This window comes from Sparus aurata, chromosome 21 (genome assembly GCF_900880675.1).
Source record: "Sparus aurata chromosome 21, fSpaAur1.1, whole genome shotgun sequence".
In the NCBI taxonomy this organism is placed as follows: domain Eukaryota; kingdom Metazoa; phylum Chordata; class Actinopteri; order Spariformes; family Sparidae; genus Sparus; species Sparus aurata.
In genome coordinates, this window is record NC_044207.1 from 7,423,978 (window position 1) to 7,445,607 (window position 21,630).

The 21,630-nt window shown below is 40.6% G+C and overlaps 1 protein-coding gene across 2 annotated transcripts; it reads left to right on the plus strand.

Annotated features, from left to right (window-relative positions):
• Positions 1 to 143: 143 nt before the first annotated feature.
• LOC115572781 (E3 ubiquitin-protein ligase MARCH6-like) lies at positions 144 to 18,707 on the plus strand. 2 transcript variants are annotated; one of them, XM_030403218.1, is made up of 26 exons: positions 144 to 395; positions 1,386 to 1,485; positions 2,090 to 2,163; positions 2,317 to 2,460; positions 2,717 to 2,789; positions 3,624 to 3,804; positions 4,232 to 4,466; positions 4,849 to 4,910; positions 5,278 to 5,310; positions 5,820 to 5,871; positions 6,009 to 6,067; positions 6,177 to 6,257; positions 6,598 to 6,666; positions 6,805 to 6,879; positions 7,132 to 7,266; positions 7,382 to 7,501; positions 8,832 to 8,932; positions 9,072 to 9,209; positions 9,495 to 9,690; positions 9,810 to 9,879; positions 9,970 to 10,151; positions 10,274 to 10,408; positions 10,851 to 10,940; positions 11,108 to 11,240; positions 13,255 to 13,390; positions 14,372 to 18,707. In XM_030403218.1, exons 1-26 carry the CDS (start codon positions 377 to 379, stop codon positions 14,454 to 14,456), a joined length of 2,778 nt encoding a protein of 925 aa, XP_030259078.1. In that variant the 5' UTR covers positions 144 to 376; the 3' UTR covers positions 14,457 to 18,707. The 2 variants fall into 2 exon arrangements, with proteins under 2 accessions (XP_030259078.1, XP_030259079.1); XM_030403219.1 differs by having other exon boundaries at positions 4,852 to 4,910.
• Positions 18,708 to 21,630: the final 2,923 nt, after the last annotated feature.

Below are 21,630 nucleotides of genomic sequence, written 5' to 3' on the forward strand. Positions count from 1 at the left end.
TCAGCACATGTGAAGCGAGCCAGTCTGGCCGACAGAAGACTGTCCACATTGTTTTGCATCCCAGCAGGAACTCTGCACTGTGTCCTATTTTCGGTCCTGCGCTAGAGGCTGTCGTCAGGCTGGCTGGTTGCGCTTGGGTGCCATCTAGTGGTGAAACTACCGCACAATCACATGTTGCTTTAAGTATGTCCTGACCGCCCGTAGATGAATCATGAACTGAAATAGCTGTATTTTATTATTTAAAACATATGGTCCCGTCAAAGACAGTCGGAGCTTGGACTAAAGAGTAGCTCGAAATGTTTGCACGTAGATAGCTCGCTGTCACACCAACTCCTGTGACTACTGTGGAGCAGGGCTGCCGCAGCAGCCAGTCAAGATGGACACCGCCGAGGAAGGTAGCTCGCTACGTTAAAACTTGATTGCCCCAAATGTTTGAGCTTATTTCAACAATGCCTGTATCGTATCCTAACCCATTCTTCATTACCGTCACTTGCAATTACCGAGTCAACACTTTCTTACGCAGACGACGGTTCGCCAGAATTTAAAAAACCGCTAGCCAATTAGCGCTAGCTGGCTAGCTAACTAGCGGTAGCCTGCTCCCGTTAGCTTGTAAATAAAACCAGCATTGTTAGGTTTCTGTTGTCTGCTTTCACAAACACTACATCTACCAGAAGAAGGCTGCGGTTATAGGCGTCCTTGAACACGACCTCACGTTAAAGTCACACATAACGTGGCTAATTATTTAATTACAGACTAATATTAATTAAGTTTAATGCAACTGTTATCATAACAATACAGGAAGTTGTGGTAACAGCCATGGTCACGTTATACCACCGGTCACCCGTGGTAACTGACGTTACAATCATTCAGAGTAAAGACAGGCATTAATAACACTAATAACTCCAACATGCTTTAATCTTGCAGTTGTCATTATTCTTAGACCAAATGAATGTACTGTTGGACACCTAACGTTGAGTTACCTAAAGTTAATGCGTGGACACACACTCTCTCAGCATTAACGTTATTCATGCTACAGGGAAGGGAATGATCATAATCCTGTGATCGTCGTTGATTATGGTTATACCACCACTTTTATTTATGAAGCTAGTCAGGCGACAGGCACTCTGGATGTCCCTGATTAGAGTTATTCTCTTGCATTCAGGACTAGTCATAGGTAATTTATTTTTGACATCCAGGGATTACAGTCTGCCCAACTGACACTGAGAGTTCTGCAGAAAGCTTGCATATATGTTTTACTCTCTTTAACAATTTAAAGAGAGGTGTTCTGTGAGTTTGAGGCAATGCAAGGTGCCTAGTTGATTTAAATGACATTTTGCAGGATCTCATTGTATGCCAAGTGGTGTAATTATGTGCCTTCTGTGCAGCGGACATCTGTCGGGTATGTCGGTCGGAGGGGACCCAGGATAAGCCGCTCTACCACCCCTGTGTCTGCACCGGCAGCATCAAGTTTATCCATCAGGAATGGTACGTTCAGTGACCGAGCTGTTGAAATTGAGGAGTCTGTGTGATTCCATTGTTTTCTCTGACCTTACTTTTCCTCTCCTAATTTTGACATTTTCAGTCAGTTTTGTTGACTTTGTAATGTATTCGAACACAGGGAAATAATTACCTGGGGAAGTTAGAAAGTGGCAGGGTTAGATGTACAGGGTGTCTTCAGGTACTTATTAAGTCTTAAATCAAATGTTGTAAATATTATGCCTTAAATGTCTTAAGTAATTTTGAATTTGAATTTGTGAGGCCCGAATAGCCACAAACATCTAATCTTATTTATCCATCTTTTAAGCTATTTTTGTCAGAATGATCTTTAAACCTACCACTGAATTTGAATAGGTCTTGAATTTTGTTAAATAATCTTGCAAATAGGAGTGTCTGATGCCCTGATGTGCCTGAAAATAGTTAATAAGTGAATAATTACATACCTGACAAACAACAATGAGAACCAGATTATCAAAATCATCGAAAAGATAAGTGATTTTACAGCAGGGATTGTTGGACGTCAAGTGCAAATGTTTTAAATGTCCCATAGGATGAACAAACTAAACTCACTGGCTGTCTTTTGTTCTTACAGCTTACTGCAGTGGCTGAAACACAGCAGAAAAGAATACTGTGAATTATGCAAACACAGGTTTGCATTTACACCAAGTAAGTTGTTTGCTTTTCATTAAGTTGGATCATTACATTAGTATCCCATTCACTTGTTGTTTGCTGCTCTAATTGTCCTATTATAACTATTATCTTTTCCTTACTTCCACTATCCTCATTCTCATTTATCTCACTCATTCTCTCTTTCCTTAGTCTACTCTCCAGACATGCCATCTCGCTTGCCGGTACAGGACATCTTTGCGGGGCTGGTTACCAGTATTGGAACAGCCATCAGATACTGGTTCCACTACACACTGGTGGCCTTTGCCTGGCTAGGCGTGGTGCCTCTCACAGCATGTAAGTCACATCATGTCATTGTTCAAACAAAATTTGCGGATGTTATATCAGCAGGTGTCATACGGGTGCAGCATAGTTTATAATGTTGACTTCCTGCAAAAGTTTGGAAAAAGTTGAATAGAAAACGAACATTGGACGTTTATTTACATTTTAGAAGAACTAAAACTAGATGTTACAAACAAATGCAAATTCTACCATTCCTCTCAGATTGAAGATAGAATGAAGTTGAATGTTTTCTTTTCTTTTTTTCTGACAGGTCGAATCTACAAGTGTTTATTTACCGGCTCTGTGAGCTCTCTCCTTACCTTGCCATTAGATATGCTTTCAACGTAAGATCAAATTACTCTTTGTGCTTGGTTTTGGCCCTTTGCTCTCACACTGTTATGTTCTTTCTGTTTCACATATTACTTCAAAGGGAAAGAAGAGATGACATGATGGATGGAGGGAGCTTTTTTTTTATGTAAGCACATTTCTTAAAGGGTAACTGTACCAGTTTTACACATTAAAGTGTGTTTACAGGTCTCGGGAAGTACTACTGCAAGTGTGATAAAAGTAGTTTAAAGACTTTTGTGGCTCCAGAGGAAGCTGCATGTAATCTGATAAATTACCTCCATTGATGTCACTTAGTGGCTAAATTGCATTGTGGGCAATGTTGGCCAGCTTTTGAAAGGCAGCCAACCAGTCTAGCACTGCACTTCTACAACACTGTTGGACTTATTATGGACAGTTTAAAAACAAATGATAGAAATTGATACAGCAGAACCAGAGGTATTGTCTTTTTTGTTCCATGCATTCTTCTTCCTTTTCAAAACCTGTTGCCTACGTTTCGTGCAATGCAATTTAGCCACTGAGTGACATCACTGGGGGCAGTTTGTCAGATTACATGCAGTCTTACCTGGAGCCGAGAGTAGTATAAAAGGCTTTATACTACTTTTTCACAATAGTAGTAGTATGCAAGACCTGTAAACACACTCTAATGTGTAAAATGTACAAAATGTAAAAGTAACCCTTCAGGAAGTGTGCTTATTTGGAATAGCTCCTCTCATCCATTATGTCATCTCCTCTTTCCCGTTGTTCAGCTCTCTGTAGTGAAGTCAAATGTGATTTTTTTTTTTTTTCTTTTAATCATTCTCAAACCATAGTGATCTGTCTCTTCCTCGCAGGCAAAACCTGCTTGCAGACTGTCTCCAGGGCTGTTTTGTGGTCACTTGCACGCTGTGCGCCTTTATCAGTCTGGTGTGGCTCAGAGAGCAGATAGTCCATGGTGGCGCCCCTCAGTGGTTAGAGCAGAATCAACCCCCTCTCGTTCCTAATCAGCCTAACGGTCCTGTACCAGCTAATGAGGTAAGATCAATTTATGTTGCATTGCATTGCATTTAACTTGCATCAGTTTTCCACCTGCAGACAAGGCTGAGCATGGCCTAATGTAGTGTATTGGCTTCCCCATGCATTCTACCACTGATGCACTCTGACACAGTTGGCACCATGACAAGTTAATTTCTGTAAATGATAAGCCAGTGGAGTTAATGATAACCTAAGGCATGTATTCTTATTTTGTTTTGGTTTTTACTCAAATTAGACAACTTGGCTGTAACTGGTAATGAGCAATCCAACTCAGGTCTTAAATATCACGCTGTCCTTTTATAATTGCCAAATCCAAAACTATGAGTATGATTAATGAACGTGTAAGAACCCAAAAATTGCCTTATTTAACTGTGTGCAGGCTTTGTTGAAGGTACGCTTCTGTAAGTGTTATTTAATGATTCTACAGGCTCCAGGTGGTAACAATGCCCAGGTTGCTGCAGATGGAGCACCAGCCCAGCACCCTGCAGACCCTGCTGCAGACGGGGCGGCACCTGCCAACCCACATGAAGCTGGCAACCACGGAGATGAGGCTGATCTTGATGATGAGGAAGAAGACGAGGATCGGGAGGATGACGAAGAGGAGGAGGAGGACGAGGAAGGCAGGGAAGAGGATGCTGCTGATGCCAATAATGGAGGACAAGGTCAGTATGAGCAAGAAAAGTAGTGTGATGCACTTTAAAGAACAGGCTTTCAAGGCTTGTTACTTTGCAGTGTTGAACAGTACTACTGTGCATTGGCACTTTTCTGGTAAGTGAGGTTAGTAAATTATGATATGAAAGTTGTAAAATGCGGATATGTGATCAGTTTGATAAAACAACATAAACATAAATGCTTCAAAGGTAGCTTTAAGATCAAGTTGATGTTTAGCTCTGTGCAAGATGGTGTTAATATTCATTTCTCTATAAAGGATTAAATAGACCTAAACCATGGCAAGGAAAAGAAACACAGATGGTAACAAATCCATAGAAACTTATTTTCATGGTTTTCCGTATTGTTTCAGTTGTTTCTGATTGTCCTTTGCAGAAGATCTGAACTGGAACGCCCTGGAGTGGGACCGTGCAGCAGAGGAGCTGACCTGGGAACGGGTGGGAAATCAGGGTTTAATCCCTCTGTCTCCTGCTCTATAAAGTGTTCTGATACAGCTCGGACACGATGCTAAAAAAGTAAAGTGCAAGCAGGGTAGCAGTTAGTGGGCAGATGAATGTGGGCTAAAAGCTCCTGTGGCAAGAAATCTCCATCTTGCTGTAGTTTCCTTTAGCAGCACTCTGAATTGCTGCCACTTTGAAGGATGCTGTTTGTAGCTGGCCTTGGGTCAGTTAATGTCTTCGTATTAGTAGGAGTTATAGCTGTGTTATTAGCAGCTGCAGTTGTACTAGAACTACTGTTATTGCCATGTTCATTCATATGTGACATAAAGTATCATAATGACATTTGTTTCTGTTTGTGTCCCAGATGCTGGGGCTTGATGGTTCCCTAGTTTTCTTGGTAAGTGCACACACTCTCTCTTTACTCTTATACAATGTTGTGATCTACGCTTTATAGTGGTCTATGCAGGAGTCTCGACCAGCAAGTCTGTACAATGGAGGGTGGTGGGTGCTTTGGTTACATGACCAACCAACCAGCTATGACCAGTACTGTAGACCTACTTCATTTTTTGTCTGGTGAATGTAATTATTTTGTCATTATATAAAGAAAAACAAATGCTCACAACCTCTGCCTTTCTGAAGATGAACTACAGTGTAACTCTGTATGCTGTAATTTGTCGGGGTGCTGCAGTCACGTTCTGGATTTTCCATTCTGTCTTCATCAATCAATGCTTAACTGACTAGTAGACCAATATCTTTTATTTCACCTATTCTGTTTTCTGAAATTTCCCTTTAACATCCTCCATGGAATTATATGTTTTGCTTGCTGATACGATGCATAGCCAGTCACCGTTGTGATAAAGCTAGAAATACCATGTCAGTGACCCTTGTTGCGCATCTCTTCTCCAGGAGCATGTGTTCTGGGTGGTCTCTCTCAACACACTCTTCATCCTGGTCTTTGGTAAGTTAAACCAGCAGTTACAGTAGAATTAGCTCTTATCTAAGTAGACTTTCCACCATAATTCATTGATATAACACAGTCATGTGTACCTTCTCTTAGACTACAGATTCTAACCTTACCTCTGTATTTCTCTCTAGCGTTTTGCCCGTATCACATTGGCCATTTCTCAGTGGTTGGAATGGGCTTTGAAGATCACGTAAGTGCCGAGCAATGCATGAGGGGACACTTGCAGTTTGAATTCTAACATTTGGGTTTGGCCTGCAGTGATGGAATCTATTTAATGATGATTAGTTATGTGGTTGCAGGTCAAAGCGTCACACTTTGATGGCCTCATCACCACCATACTGGGGTACATCCTCCTGGCTGGGGCTCTCATTGTCTGCCACGTATCCTTTATATACATGAAATTACTGTATGTGTATGAAATTACCTACAGTATGCCTCACATTTCTAGTTGCCTATTGTGGTTGTGTATAACTGTTGAAGGTTGTGTCAGTTGTTTTTGGTGTGTTTTGTTTACGGTTTTCATTTACTTTAGAATGTATATCCCAAATTAGGTTCACGTGCACGTCTGAAAAAAAATGTTAGGGAATGCTAGATTATTTTGACTTCAAGAGTTTATATGAATGTCTCTCAAAGAAATGCTCAATGTTGCTGCTTGAAATACAAGACTGAATGTTCTTTATTCCGCACCTTGGTTTCAGTCCTTAACTCGTCCTCCTTCAGGCACTGGCTTCATTAGTGAAGTTCCAGCGGTCCAGGCGCCTCCTGGGTGTCTGCTACATTGTTGTCAAGGTAAATTAGAGATGAAAGATTGGAATGTTTCCACAAAGGTTCTTTTCTTTTTATCAAACCAGCAAAGCTTTCAAATGAAGAAAAACTATGATTACAGAAACGGAAACTAAATTGCGTTTATGTTCTAATATTTCACAGGTATCCCTTCTGGTTGTCATGGAGATAGGCTTGTTCCCACTGATTTGCGGTTGGTGGCTTGACATTTGCTCACTGGTAAGTCAATCATGCAGAGTAAACTCGATGGATCACAGTCACTTACTGGCCGTTAATGACTAACTAAACAGATTAGGTGCAATCATGATTATACAGGCTGTACTGATTTCAACAAGAAACTAGATGAATACGCAATTTGGGGAAAAATATCTCTAAACATAAAAATTCTTGAACCAATTCCCCCAAAAATCTATGTTTTTTGCCATGGTTTTGAAAACCCAGATAATATAGCATGTTCTTTGCTCATTGCAGGAGATGTTTGATGCAACTCTAAAAGACAGGGAGCAGAGTTTTGACTCTGCCCCCGGTACCACCATGTTCCTCCACTGGCTGGTCGGCATGGTCTACGTCTTCTACTTCGCCTCTTTCATTCTTCTGTTAAGAGAGGTAAAATGGGGGATTTCAGCCAGTCACAGAGTCATATATTGTTACTGATGTAAAACCTCACACACCACCTGTAGCTTTTAAAATCTTGTGCTATTGCACGTTTGTTTGGTTGCAGGTGCTCCGGCCTGGTGTGCTGTGGTTCCTGAGGAACCTGAACGATCCAGACTTTAACCCAGTCCAAGAGATGATCCACCTGCCCATCTACAGACACCTGCGACGGTTTATCCTCTCTGTGGTCAGTCAAGTATCCTCCTCTTCAGTTCTTTCCCAAACCTAACCTTGAGTGGCATAACAGTGCCAAGGTTTCTGGTTACTGCCATTAAACACTGAAAGTGCAAGAAAGGAAATCAGGGATTTAAAAAATCAATATAAATAGATACAAGCACACCTTAATAAGAAGAGATCATTTGAAAGTATGTTATGACATTTACTGACATTGTAACAGATATGTAAGGTATGGATTGAATTATCTGCAATTTAAACACTGCTGATGGTGGATTGAAACCAATAGATCTAACTTTCAAACACCTGGATCATCCTGAGGACTAAAGAGGTGATGGGAACGGTGTGGATTTTGCATATGTAGGTCGAAAATCTTTGATATTTAAAGGGTTAGTAAGTATCTGAGGGACTGATTGGCTCAAGGAATGCAGGCATGAGAATTGTATAATGTTAACAATGTTGTATCCTATTGATATCCAATTTGAAAGAGTGAGAGGGATAAGATCGTCCTTTTTGAACTTTTGCCAAAATTTTCATACGAACCGAGTAGGCATAGGTTTATTAAACAGTAGTTTTATATTCTAAGGTTTAGAGATGCCTCATGTCTGTAACAATAGCTCCTCTATCAGTATAATCCTTGTGGATGTGCTATTTACAGTTACACTGTATAGGCACCATTTAAATAAAGCAGAACATGGGTTCAGTACTTGAGGCCAGTTGGAAGAAGCTTTAACGGCTTACATTAGTGTCACTCACGTTACTGTCAGCACACATGTCAATTTGGTCAGTTAGAAGCAAGGTATGTGTTGCTGTCAGGATTTTAAAGCCTCATTTGGCCAGAGTCAGTTTGTGATGAGTTGTGCGTTAGTGTAGAAGCCTCATTCCATGGCCTAATTTTGTGACATAATGTCACATATGTCACACATAAGTGCAACATTTTACATGAAGGCATTTAGCAGACGCTTTTTGTCCAAAGCGACTTGCGGTATTTCATAGATGCACTGATGGCGGTGGCTGCTATGCAATGTGCCAACCAGCACATCAGGAGCGGTTTGGGGTTCAGTATCCTGCCCAAGGACACTTCGACATGCAGACTAGGGGAATCAAGAGACTGGCTCTACCCCTGAGCCACAGCTGCCCTAAGAAACAACAAGTCAACAACAACAAGTCACACAACACAAATAACTATGATGCAAGACTTTTTGAAAAGATTTTATTTTTTACAGCCATATCGATTTCTTTCAGAATTTTACTTTAATTTAAAATCAGTTTCCCACATTGATTAAACTTGACTCCCTAAGTGAACATTTTTTTTTGTCTATTATCTCTGTGTGTTTTTGCAGGTGGTATTTGGCTCCATAGTCCTGCTGATGCTTTGGCTTCCTATCAGAATCATTAAACTGCTCTTCCCAACCTTCCTGCCCTACAACGTCATGCTTTACAGGTGAACACAACTCAGTCCATTCTTTAGCCAGGCATAACCAAAATACGAAGCTGCTAGAGAAAATGGGCTTCCATTCCTAGTTTCATGTATACTATAAAATGAGTGTGGATAGAGTTTGGTTTGTGTCTTGTCTCTGCAGCGATGCTCCGGTCAGCGAGCTGTCACTGGAGCTGCTCTTGCTTCAGGTTGTTCTTCCGGCATTGCTGGAGCAGGGTCACACTCGTCAGTGGCTCAAACGGCTCGTCCACGCCTGGACATTCACCGCTGGATACATGCTGTAGGCACAGACTGGAGGCACAAACTCTCTCACACACACACACACACACAGATGTTGCAACATAGAATGTAAAATGGTACAATGGCATAAATGTTAACATAGATGGTATGTAGTGTCATCTTAAAAAGATTTTCATCGAACAGTGTAAAGTATGCACCATAAGATCCACATGACTGAGACAGAAAAGCCTCGATTATAGTTTGCTCTATTTGTCCAGTGTCATTCTGTCACTTCACAGTCGTAGTAATCAGACAGAATAATTACTCATCAACGGCTCCCCCGCAGCGACCTTCATTCCTACCTGCTGGGAGACCACGAAGATGATGACAACCTACCAAACAACAACCCTCCTGGTCGCCATAACAACAACAGGATCCCAGGCCTGGGCGAAGGGCTTCATGCTGCCCATCAGGCCATTCTGCAGCAGGGCGGTCCTGTGGGTTTCCAGTCTTACCATCGGCCTGTCAACTTCCCTCTCAAGGTGACACGCATCAATGCTATTATTCACATGAGAACACACTCATATCCTGTCACTGTTGAAGCGCTTGCTGCTGCTGCTGCTACCTGCATACTGATCTTTGGGTGTTTTTGGTTGTTCAGATAATTCTCCTGGTGGTCTTCATGTGTGTGACACTGTTACTGGCTAGTCTGATCTGCCTCACGCTGCCCGGTAAGTTGTGGCAACAAGACCGCGTGTACCTGTTATCAGTCGTTCTTTACACCTCCATCCTTACCGCCCTCTCCTCTTCCTTGCTCCCAGTGTGTGCAGGTCGCTGGCTGATGTCTTTCTGGATGGGCAGCGCCATGGTTCATGAGCTTTACACAGCAGCCAGCGGTCTGTACGTCTGCTGGCTGTCTATTCGTGCTGCGACCGTGATGCTATCCTGGATGCCACAGGGACGATCCATTATCATGCTCAAAGTCCAAGAGTGGACACTCATGGTAATGTATAAGTCTCTCGGGTCCTCCCAGCATATAGCATATACAGTGCTGTTCTGTGTTACATTTCAAATGATTTTAATGTGTATTTGGGTGGTATGAATGTGATGTCTTGGTGAGAACAGATTCTAAAGACCCTAGTGGTGGCTGTGATGTTAGCCGGGGTGATTCCTCTGTTGTTGGGTCTGCTCTTTGAGCTGGTCATTGTAGCTCCTCTCCGAGTCCCACTGGACCAGACACCTCTCTTCTACCCCTGGCAGGTAGGACTATAGAGTTTGTAAATATGTCAAGTCATACACATCATTTAATTTCATCCATCTGTGAAGTAATGAATTATTTATTTACAACAGTCATTGCCCTTTTTAGTATAAAGTATACAGTTAGAAAGTATTGACAATTACCTCAAACATCCAATCTCAGGTCAATCTTGTTTTTGTGTTTAGATGACATTTAGTATTTGACAACTTTTGTGTATTTCATTAAATTACATTTTTTATTTCTCAAAGTAAGGTTATAAAAAATAATGATTTTGGCAGTTATACCAATATTTCCATCTAATGGCAGTATCAAACAATTTCAGATAATACCAGCAGGCATTCATTGTCAAAACAGGTTTTGCAGAAACTTACATTTTGGAACAAATCTCTTTGCCTTGGTTATGAAATAGTTGTTGTTGTTGTTGTTGTTGTTTGTGTGTGGCAGGACTGGGCTCTTGGTGTGCTCCATGCCAAAATCATTGCTGCCATTACACTGATGGGCCCCCAGTGGTGGCTCAAAACCGTCATCGAGCAGGTCAGCCTCACCTCCTACCTACCTCTCTGTATGATCCTAAAATACATGTCCACATTATAAAAAAATAATGCCTGTTCTATAGAAGCCTATTCCTTGAACTAATCAAAATGTGTGGGTTATCCACTATTATAGACAAAAAGAATTGAACCTCCCTCTCTCTGCTATAGGTGTATGCTAACGGTATCCGAAACATTGACCTCCATTTCATTGTGCGAGGGCTGGCTTCCCCGGTCATCTGCGTCCTGCTGCTGTCTCTGTGTGTGCCCTACACCATCTCTAAAGGCATAACACCACTGCTGGGTGAGTCTCTGTGTGTTTGTGTCTTGGTGAAGCATGACTAGTCTGGTATCTAGTACTCATTTTCAAGGTAGGAAAAGAAAAGAGCTACCTTCATTTCTGCTCCTTTTTCACTGTTGTCTCCCCCCACCGCTCAGCATCTCTCACCCTAAACTAACTCCCTGTGAATGAGGTCAAAAATGGCTTAATGAAGAATGATCAGTTTTCATTGTCCCCACTTTAGGATTTCAATATGATTTACATTAATGTTGATACGCTAGATTGCCTAAGAGCTCAGAATGGGATTTGTTTGACGTTAAACATATTTCAGCATGCTGTTATAAGTCCTTATACTATGTGAATTGCCTGCAAGTTGCGACAAAGCATGCCTTTTTAGAAATATTGTTTTTAAACAAGAAACGTATCTCATTTAACCATGAACAATCAAGAGCAAAATCATTCACATCCTAAGTTGCTGTCATTATTATTACTAAGGATGTCCCGATCCGATCTGCAGGATCGGGATCGGGGCCGATATGGGCATTTTTCCAGCTGTCTGTACGCCAGGGTCTACTGTCACAGTGCAGAGTCATAGACTCACCTGCTAACACAAGGAAGGTGGTAGACCAATGTTGCAATGGCATTATGCAGAATAAAAAGGAGCCATGTGAAAGTATATACTTCGTTTCAACAACATAAATAAACTTACCAAGGAACAGCTTGGAAGCAGGAACTTTATTTCTTTAATGCAGCTGTATTATCCAGGAAAATGTTAGTTCAGGCTAAGTATCGGATCGGGACTCAGATAGGTAGATACTAAATATTAAAGGTCTCGGATGGAGATCGGGGTAACAAAAACCTGATCAGGAAATCCCTTATTATTATTCTCCTTACTTTGTTTTTTTCCCTATCGTTTTGTTTTTATTACTTATTATCCATCATATTTCACCAAATCTTACATGTCATGTCACAAGTTCTAGCCAAACTTGTTAAACTGTTGCACTGTACTCTACTTGTCAGTCTATAATTAATACTGTCCTGTTAGGGATGTTTTTAGATGATGAATGATCCATGATCTACTTTTCAGGTATCTCATAGAGATTGCAGTATTCAGTGTCCTGCTACTTCTGTTAGCAAACTTCACATAACCTCATTGACTAGTGGTTACACACTACATCAACAAACCAGCAGGCTGGTGCAGCCAATTAGATGGCCTTTAGATGCTAATTGGATAAATGTGTGACTCTGCCTTCGGCGATGTACTGCACACAACGAAATCTGAGCTATGGCAGTTGAAACGCTTGTGTAAAAACAAGAAATCATTTTTTTCCTTTAGTGGTGCAAATGGAGAAATTCATAGGCACATTAAATGGCCCTAATGTGGTCCTATGGCCCTAATCTACAGAGCATTTCAAAAATAAGTGAAACATTTTAAATTTAGGTCGTGCATTACAATTGCTCATCCCAACATGAGCAATCGTCCCCTGTCTTCTTGTTACGTTATATTGCATTAATAATAAATAAACAAACAAAAAACTCAAATATAACTCAAATAACCCTGCAAGTGTATGAGACAGTAAGCAGAATCAAAAGGACTCTTAACTTTGTTTTTCTTTTGTTGGTTTTGGAAGTGACTAAATTAGAAATTGAGGCACAGAGGTAGCAGGCACGCTCATCAGGCCCACAGCACAGGCAGAGCCTTACTCATTTGGAAGCAGCACTCATTTGAGAAGGGCTTTTTATGCAAAGCCTTCCCAAAACACCAATTTTTGTCCAGACAAAAACAAGTGTTTTTGATGTTGACTCAGACAACACTTGCATTTAAACAGCCAGTCAATTAAGAATTCCCAGCCCTGGTTGTAATCAGGGTTTTAGCTAAAGTGCAATTGATTGTTTTGTCTGTCATTTACTCTGTGTACACACACACACACTCTTTAAGAGTGGATTCTGTTGCAGTGTTTACTCTCTTCTCTCTCATCCCCCCACCTCTCCCTCTACCCCCCTGCTCCCCTCCCTCCCTCCCTCCCTCCCTTTATAGGTGTGCAGCCAGAGATGCAGACACTGGTGGAGAGGAGGATCTATCCGTTCCTGCTGATGGTGGTCATGCTGTTGGCCATCCTTACCTTCCAGATACGACAGTTCAAACGTCTCTATGAACACATCAAGAACGACAAGTTAGTAGATCCCAAAAATATAGGGTGTGATCTAACACATTGGGGTGAAAGAGTGTAGTGTTTAATTGAATCCTACTGTTTTCTGATCCAGAGAAAGTTAAGACAGAGGGCAGAAGGGGGTGGGGGGGGGGGGGGGGGGGGGGGGGATATGGCAAAACTGTATTCTGATAGTTGTCATATAAGTCAATATTTTCTGTTCATCATAAAGATTCCATTAGGCTTAAACATCTTCTGCAAGTCAAAATATCAGATGTATCTTATAGAATTGCTTGAACTTGCATGTAGCAATGTGGTTGCAGATTGCGACCAACTGAACACCTCTTATCTTATCTTCCCGTATGATGTCCGAGAAATGTGAAAGGCCTTCTCTAGAGTTGGTGTTTTGTTTGTCCACCCTGGGCTACTGTAGAAATGTGGCGGTGCAATGTGGTGGAACCATCTGAAGAGGATCCACTCAATCTGCAGATATATAAGGCTTAGATTTTATATTTCAGCTGCAGTTACAAAATGATTCTTAGTGTCATCTGATAGTACAGTAAAATTATATTTGATTTCTGATAGATCCACCTAAATCCTCCACACTGGACCTTAAAGGAAAGTTGACACCCTTCATAAAGCCAAAATCTTCACATTAGCTGCTAACCTAGAAGCTTTAGCACACTTTTTCTCAAGTGGGTGCATGAGCTCAACCACACAGCGAGGATATAACTAGTATAATTTCAAGTCAATTTAGGATATTTTAATGTTTTAAAACAAGTCCTTTTGTCCTTTAGTTGTTCAGGAGAAAGCTGTTTGGCTGTGAAGCATCAGAAAGGTTACGCAGACTTAGAAACTCAATTGATTCGAAAAAGCTGATAGATGAACAATATAACTGATCTGAGAATAAAAGTAATAGCTGAAGATTCATCCACCTTCCAACCAGCAGAGAGGTGCATGTATCTTAGTAGAGTAACTGAATGGTATTTCCTGTTTTTCCTCCAGATACCTGGTTGGACAGCGGCTGGTGAACTACGAACGCAAGTCAGGCAGGAGCACGTCCAGCTCCTCATACAGCTCCTCTTCATAGACCTGACGCTGCTGTGGGATCAGTGGAGCTGACTCACTCTGCTCAGCGCTGAGAGCTATCATCAGCTCCTGTGGTGAAGCCTTTTTGTTTCCTCTGTGCTTGGCTGTCAACTTCAAACACAGCCTCTAAACTTCTGACTGCAGTCTAGTCCTCTTTTTCACAAACATCTACTCCTGTCACATGTTGGGAGACAAAGACGTTGAAGAGTGAAGACAGAATGGTCTCAAAACTCTTCATGGAAGATTGAAATTTCTGAACAAGGTTGAGGTGGAGTTGTTGACTGTTAAATGTGTCCGTTTTTGTCTTCAACGCAGCTGATACTTAAAGTTTTATTAATTTTAAAAAGGTTTGAGTTGAAGACGGCTCAGTTGAGCGTAGCTTTTACCTCTGAATATGCTTCCCTTTGAATGTTTGTTGTGAAATGTCTGTTGTCTAGGTCACACTGAGTGTCTCTTAATGAGACAATTATGACATTTCAGAGCTGTGAAGGAGATATCATAACAGGAAGGCCTCTGTGGTTCTCTGCCAAGTGTTGACTTGTCTCTAAAGACATCCTTCTTCAAATTTAGGTTGTCAGTGATATGGAAGGACATACATAATGTAGCAATGTGATTGTATTCTTTTATTATCCTTTTTTTCTTTTTTTTTTTTTTTAGATGTTTTTATTAGATGTGTTTTTATTGATTTTTAGTGTTCTGGAGTGAGCTGTTAGATTGTCCTCTGAGGATTGCTTTGAAGTAAAGATGTAGAAAACGAGAGAAGAAAAAAGGGACATCTAAGACGATCTGGACCCAGCCCAGGACATGTTCCCTCTTAAGATGTTCCCTTGTGAATTTCAAAACAGTCTGGGTTGTGAGTACCTCGCTGAGCAAAATTCTCCTTCAGGAGAGGAGAGTCATTAACATGAAGTCACACAGCACAGAAAAAGTGCAGTTTCAACTCAACTGGCCTCAATACATTTCAGAATGTGCTTGTGTTACACACTGAGACGGACACTGATTTTAAAGGAATATTTATTTTGATGGAATTGAAAATAATGTCAGGTGGTTTGCCCTTACTGACTTGTGGTGCTGCTAATCAGCTGTTCAGATGTTTACCTGTCCGGGTTCTGTTCACTGTAGGGTTGGGCAAGGTCTGCTGAATTGGCATATGACGATGTCTTCAGTGACACATCGTGATGGCGGATGACATCATTGTTTATGAATTTGAGGGCGGCGTGTCCCTTCATTATTGTTGTAAGGCAGCAGTTGCATGTTAGCTTATCACTTTAGCCTCCGCAGCTTTCCACCATTGACACGAGAAACTATCTCCCATTCCCACGGACGTACATCCCTGTGCCAGGTTTGAAAGCGTCCTCCTCTCTGCACCACATTTCCGTAACTTAGCTTTGTTCAGCCTCATATGAATAAAACAATGTTAATAATAATAATAACAATACATTTATTTTATATAGGTTTTTCAGGCACTCAAAGACGCTTTACAGGTTAAAACAGAAGTATAAAACAACACACGTAAAATTGTGTTGGAAAAATGTGTATAAAAACGGCATGACTGAAGGAAACAGTGGCCCGCAGGAAAAGAAACACTGCTGCCACACATTTAACTGAGTGTCTTGGCTTGGCCTAACTGAGCTGCTTTATTAAAAAAAATAATACAAGGGACATGGAGACGTAATGTGCACTGAGCACCAACATACTTCTATCATTTCCTCTCTCCACATATCAAAAACAACAGCAACTGCTGCCCAACGGCAACTCCGAGGGGACACGCTACTTAAATGTCCTCTCTGGTGGGGAGCCTTTTGATCGACGATGTGCCAATGATCAGGGATTAGAAGTCAGTGGCTGTCGGCCATGGCAGTGGACGATGGCATTGTTCATCGGCCCAACCCTAGTACACGGTTTGGAGCCTACAGCTAAAAACAACTGTATAAACCACAAAACTCTGATTTTAATAGGGGAAAAAGTGACTTGTGAGCTATACTGGCAAACTGGAGGTAACTCATCTCACTTAGGGCTAAGTATTGTCAGTAATATCACCGAGCACAATCTACGAGATAAAATGTAGGAAATTGGTTCAAGGAGGTTGCAGGCTGCCACGTTAATAGTTCTTGCTATGCACATTTCTGATTGGTGGAGTACTTGCCGCATTCTATTTCAGCCAGCATTAAATTAATTAAAAATCTGTGTTTGCACACAAGTTTTTGTTCATTGTGCTTCGACACATCATCATGGAGGTACAGAAGAAAGCAGACCACAGACAGACCGACAAAAGTCCAGACTGTTTTGTTTTATGGTCAGGCTCGATGATGACCTGTGAAAATCATGTAATTGGATTCATTTGCCTAATCTCCACTTGTTTTATGACTACCTTGCAAACACAGAAAACAGGCTGTGAAACTTTTTGTTGTTGTTGAAAAGTAGATCCTGGGACTAAAACTCCTGGGTTCTTTGGTTGGAAACATGGCTTTTGTGATACTAGCATATCTTTCCCTGGTAGGAGCTTTCCAGACATTCATACTGGTGTACTGAAGCTGACTCTAACCAGCTGGCTGAATTGAATATGTAACTTTTGTGGACCACACGCAGAGCGGTTACCAGGAAATGACTCTGGCTGGATTCCACATTGGAGTTTTTATCACCCTATTGGCATTTAACTAGCAGCTAGTTTACTGACCCATAAAACAAAAGGTTGAAGGTTTCAGAGCATTACTGGGTTCAGAAACTGAAAGAACAAAAGCTCATAGCTTCTTTCACCAGACTCGTATGCATATTTGCTCTGCAGGTGTAGTTAGTTGAAAGAAAACTACGTCGCTGCACATCACTTACACAAATGGTCCACATACTTCACATTTTACAATGTAGGCAGAGTGTAAGAGATCATCTTTGAGCTGGAACTGAGGTTCAGGGAGCCAATAATGTATTAAAAATTACAGGTCCACAACAGTCACTAAAAATGAGCATCAAAATTTCAAGGTCATACTAAACAAAAAAATAAACATTTGTTACATTAATTATGTGTCTTTAGATCGACTATTGTTCACACATTTACACTTAAAAGGAAAAGTTCAACATTTTACAAATAGGTTTTGAATGAGATTGAGATCACAGTCAAATCAGTAATAAATTAGAAGCTAGGAGCTAAGCGATGGTTAGCTTAGCTAATGAAAACAGCCTGGCTCTGTCCATATGTAACAAATTCCACCTACCAGCACCTTTTGAGGCTCACTAATTAACATGCTATGTCTTGTCTGTTTTTATATGCACAAACAGCAAATTGTGAAAAGGACATCATCTGGTTTCAAAGCGTGTTGCATACTGGAACTATTTCTTGGCCGGAGAGAGTAATTACCTTGAGTCTCTGCTGGCTGTCTGGCAAGACTCAGTGAGGTATACCGATCTAACTCTTGGCAAGAAATGTAGTATGACCAATGTTTCAAAGAAAGATTCAGAATTGTAAATTAGATGTCTAATTCTTGCAGCCACAAAGCCATAACAGTTAAAGATTTTTATCTCAAAATAAAAAAAAAGTTAAAAAAAAATGTAAACCAGCCCGGTCGGTCTTTAAAAGTGGTTCTTGCTGCCAATGAAAACTAAATCCAATTCTTTCTGTTGTTTTTAAAATCCTGAGAGAGGTGTTTGAGATGTTTCACGTTCATTTTCCTTTTTTTGGGGGGGGGGGTAATAGGTTGAGTAGAATTTCTGATTTTGTTTTTCACGCAAATGTTTCAATGTATTGCACTTTATACCAGTTACATCATTTCAGAGTCCATTGTAACACTGTCAAAATAGCAGGGCTTTTGTTTTTATTCCCCTCCCACTGAGACTGAAGGTCGTCAGTATTTCACAGTGGTGACTGCACAATTGGTTTTACTTAAGATTTAAGTTTTGCATCTGTTTTTTGACACTGCATCTGTGTTAGAAGTGTTTCTTTGGGAGTTTGGTAGGTCTAAACGGCTTTTCTATTGGTATGGATCGTGAATTGCATTAACTCTAGTGCTGACAGCTGTAGTGCTGCTGTATGGAATGCTCACATTATAGGTATGATGCTGTAAGTGACCTTTTACGTGTCTTCAACCGAGCTGGACACTTTCTAATTTTGGTCTTGAATTTCAATTTCTAGAAGCAAATGATTTCTATTTTTATATGTGCCAGGAAGGCAGTGGCATGTACTGTAACATAAAGTTCTCTACTTTAAGGTCTATTAATTGTTGGTTCCGTAATATGAAACAATAATAAATAGTTGCAATGATTTCTCAGCGTGTGCAGTTTCTTCTTCCCATCGCAGACAATGAGAAGATTCCTGGAATACAAAATCATGTGTTTCTGACTCTAATCTTTTTTTCTTCCCACTCGATAATTATCCCTCTTCAGGCCTCCAAAAATTATTGAAAGATTTAGCATTTCAGATTAATTTATTTGAAACTGTTTGACAAACGCGGCCTGAGGTGAGGGCTTGTAAGTAGACATTTCTTGTGAGGTTAAAAGCCAAAACCTGGGAACCACTAGCTCACAAAAAAGCTGTTGGTATTTCGAAGAACGTGTGAGCAGACGTTCGCTCAGTCACAGGTGATTCCCACTGAATGGCTCCACAGGTTCAAACACCTCTAGTCTGAGGAAAAATGCCTAAAAATGTTTGCTCAACAACACAGAAACCAGAGGAAGCCTCTCTTATATACAATTTTCCATTGAAATAAATGAGTGTGGCCTTATTCTGAGCTTGGGTCAATAGACAGAGCATTTTCTAAAGGGTCACCAAAGCCAACTCAGCCATTCAAACCATTCAGCCTGTTATGTTGACCTGGTTAGAGATTGATCACTTCATCAAAAATAACAGTCTTTGCATATCAGTATTCATTTACCTTTCATTATAATTCAACATCAGCAGGTATTAGAGCCCAGTTCTGATCTGGGATCATGTCTGGTACTTACTTCTGAAAAGTGCAGCTCTACGAAACAGGATGTGGGGTTATTTCTGCTGAATCCAATTACCTTTCCGCTAATGCACAGTCTTAACAGTTTTGGAAGCTGAGTGGAGATTAGGAGCATATGCAGCCGAAACAACATTTCCTACTGTCAACCCAGATCAGATTTTTCCAACCTGTGCTTCACCTTTCAGGAGCACAATGGGATCAACCTCTTCATGGTTATCAAATCTAAGAGCCTGTGATTTGTGCCTCCTTAAGGAGCTCTGGAGAGATTAGTGCTGTGTTGTAAAGAGCTTGATTTCTTTTTCTTCTCTTACTGTAAAACCAGACTTCAGGCAAAAAATCTGGCACAGAGAACTACTTTGCACAAAGAAATGTTCAGACCTTGTTCAAAGAGAACTTGCAAATAACTCTTAAATGGTGTAATGCGTTTCAGGAAAGGCAGGATTTAACCGCTAGAGATTAGTGTTTCCGTCCCTGAAAGCATGTTGGCTCAGTGTGTCCAATCGGCCCGAAACACTTAGAATTAATCCCAAACTCTCTGACAAAGATACTCAGGTCAGCAGTTCAGTTCATGACTCTCTTGAACTAGATAGATTCACATGGAAACATGGTCACTGTTATCCAAGACTATCAAAGTAAATTATATTTCAATCTTTGCAAACTTGGCAGGCACGGATGCAGCCAAGGGTGGTACGTCATTCAGGCGGGACAAATCACGGTGGGCCGTCAAATTGTTGGGCCTTCTAACGATTCTGATCATCAACTCGATCCAGATTAATCAACTTTTACAGAAAATATAAAGCTAGCTGCTATATACTGTATATATATACACCACCCTGGCTGTACTTTTATTATTTAGTCCAAGTCAAGTCTCAAGTCATAATGGTGGTAGTGAGTGATTTATCAACTGCTGCATGCCATCCGGTCTGATTAGAACGCTGTATAGTTATATCTAGTTATCATCACTCCTTCATCTATTAGCACTGATAAGGTGTTTGGTATATGGTTACTTGAAACGGGCTATTGCAAAGCAATATGAAAAAAAAACCACACACAATGAAAGCTTTCCTTTCAAATGAATAACTATCTGGTTTTACAATATAAAATCACAGCTACAGTAGCCTAATGCAAAACACTACTGCTGCCAAATTATCTGAAATAGACTGCAATTCCACAAACTGTTGATAATAAAACATTAACAGTTTTGTTCAAAAAGAGATATCTACCATTTGTAAACATTGGCACCTTTCTTTGTGTGACAAAAATGACTCCTTGCATGAATATAAACCTCATGATGAAAGATCTTTGGAGGGTTTTAGCAACTTAGGTCATTTTCTGACAGAACAGAAACTGTTGTGGAATGTCACCCATCAAAACCAATGCTTTTCTCTAAGCTTTAGGGGTGGGCAGATCGGTCCAAATATCGATAGTATCGATACCAAGGTGAGTATTGTTATCAGATCGATACTAGCGTGATGAGATCGGTATTTTTGTTGTAGTTTCTCTTCTATAAGTTCAGCAAATCACTCCGCTCACTCAGGTTCACTGAGGAACTCAAAAATATATGCTTATATCTAGATATATAGCCTACCTCATACCTGAAGTATGAATATGGCAGAGTATAATTACTCTTTTGTAGCTGTTGAAGGAACATTAGTATTCCTATTTAGGCTTCATGCAGATAGGTTATAGATTTAATTATGTTAAATATTTTCTTATTGGCTAAAATCTTTGTCCTGTGTTTTATTATTATCATAATCATGATCAACTCAATAAAGGCAAAAGTACAAAATCATTCAATGATCAGTAATCTTCAAAGAAAAAGTATCGGTATCGGCAATACTGGCACTGTAATTACTTGGTATTGGATTGATACCAAAATTTGCAGTATTGCCCACCCCTACTTAGCTTACCATCAGTTATAGGTTTAAATGTAAGTAGCACGCTGTACTAAACGTGTGTAGCAGCATTGGTTCAAGTCACTTACAATTAAACCCATCATAAAAGACACTGAGGTTGACTTTCTTATGATGGAGCATCAGTTATCAGTGATTCACTTATTGGCTGGATAGCACAGCCCTCTCATGCTTCACATGTTTCACTGTTCACATTAGTGAAGAATAATTCTGAACTTAAACTGAACTGACCCCTGACCTGCTGTTGGTGCTGAGCTAAACATGTTTGCTAACCGTCCATAGGCGCTGAGGTTAACTTTCACATTACAAAGTGACTGAGCTATCCGGC

What these genes read in the sequence shown, in the direction of transcription:
- LOC115572781 (XM_030403218.1), top strand. An exon ending in GGCTTGACATTTGCTCACTG is followed by an intron (nt 6,880 to 7,131) that starts GTAAGTCAATCA and finishes TGCTCATTGCAG; the next exon opens with GAGATGTTTGATGCAACTCT. An exon ending in GATCTGCCTCACGCTGCCCG is followed by an intron (nt 9,880 to 9,969) that starts GTAAGTTGTGGC and finishes CCTTGCTCCCAG; the next exon opens with TGTGTGCAGGTCGCTGGCTG.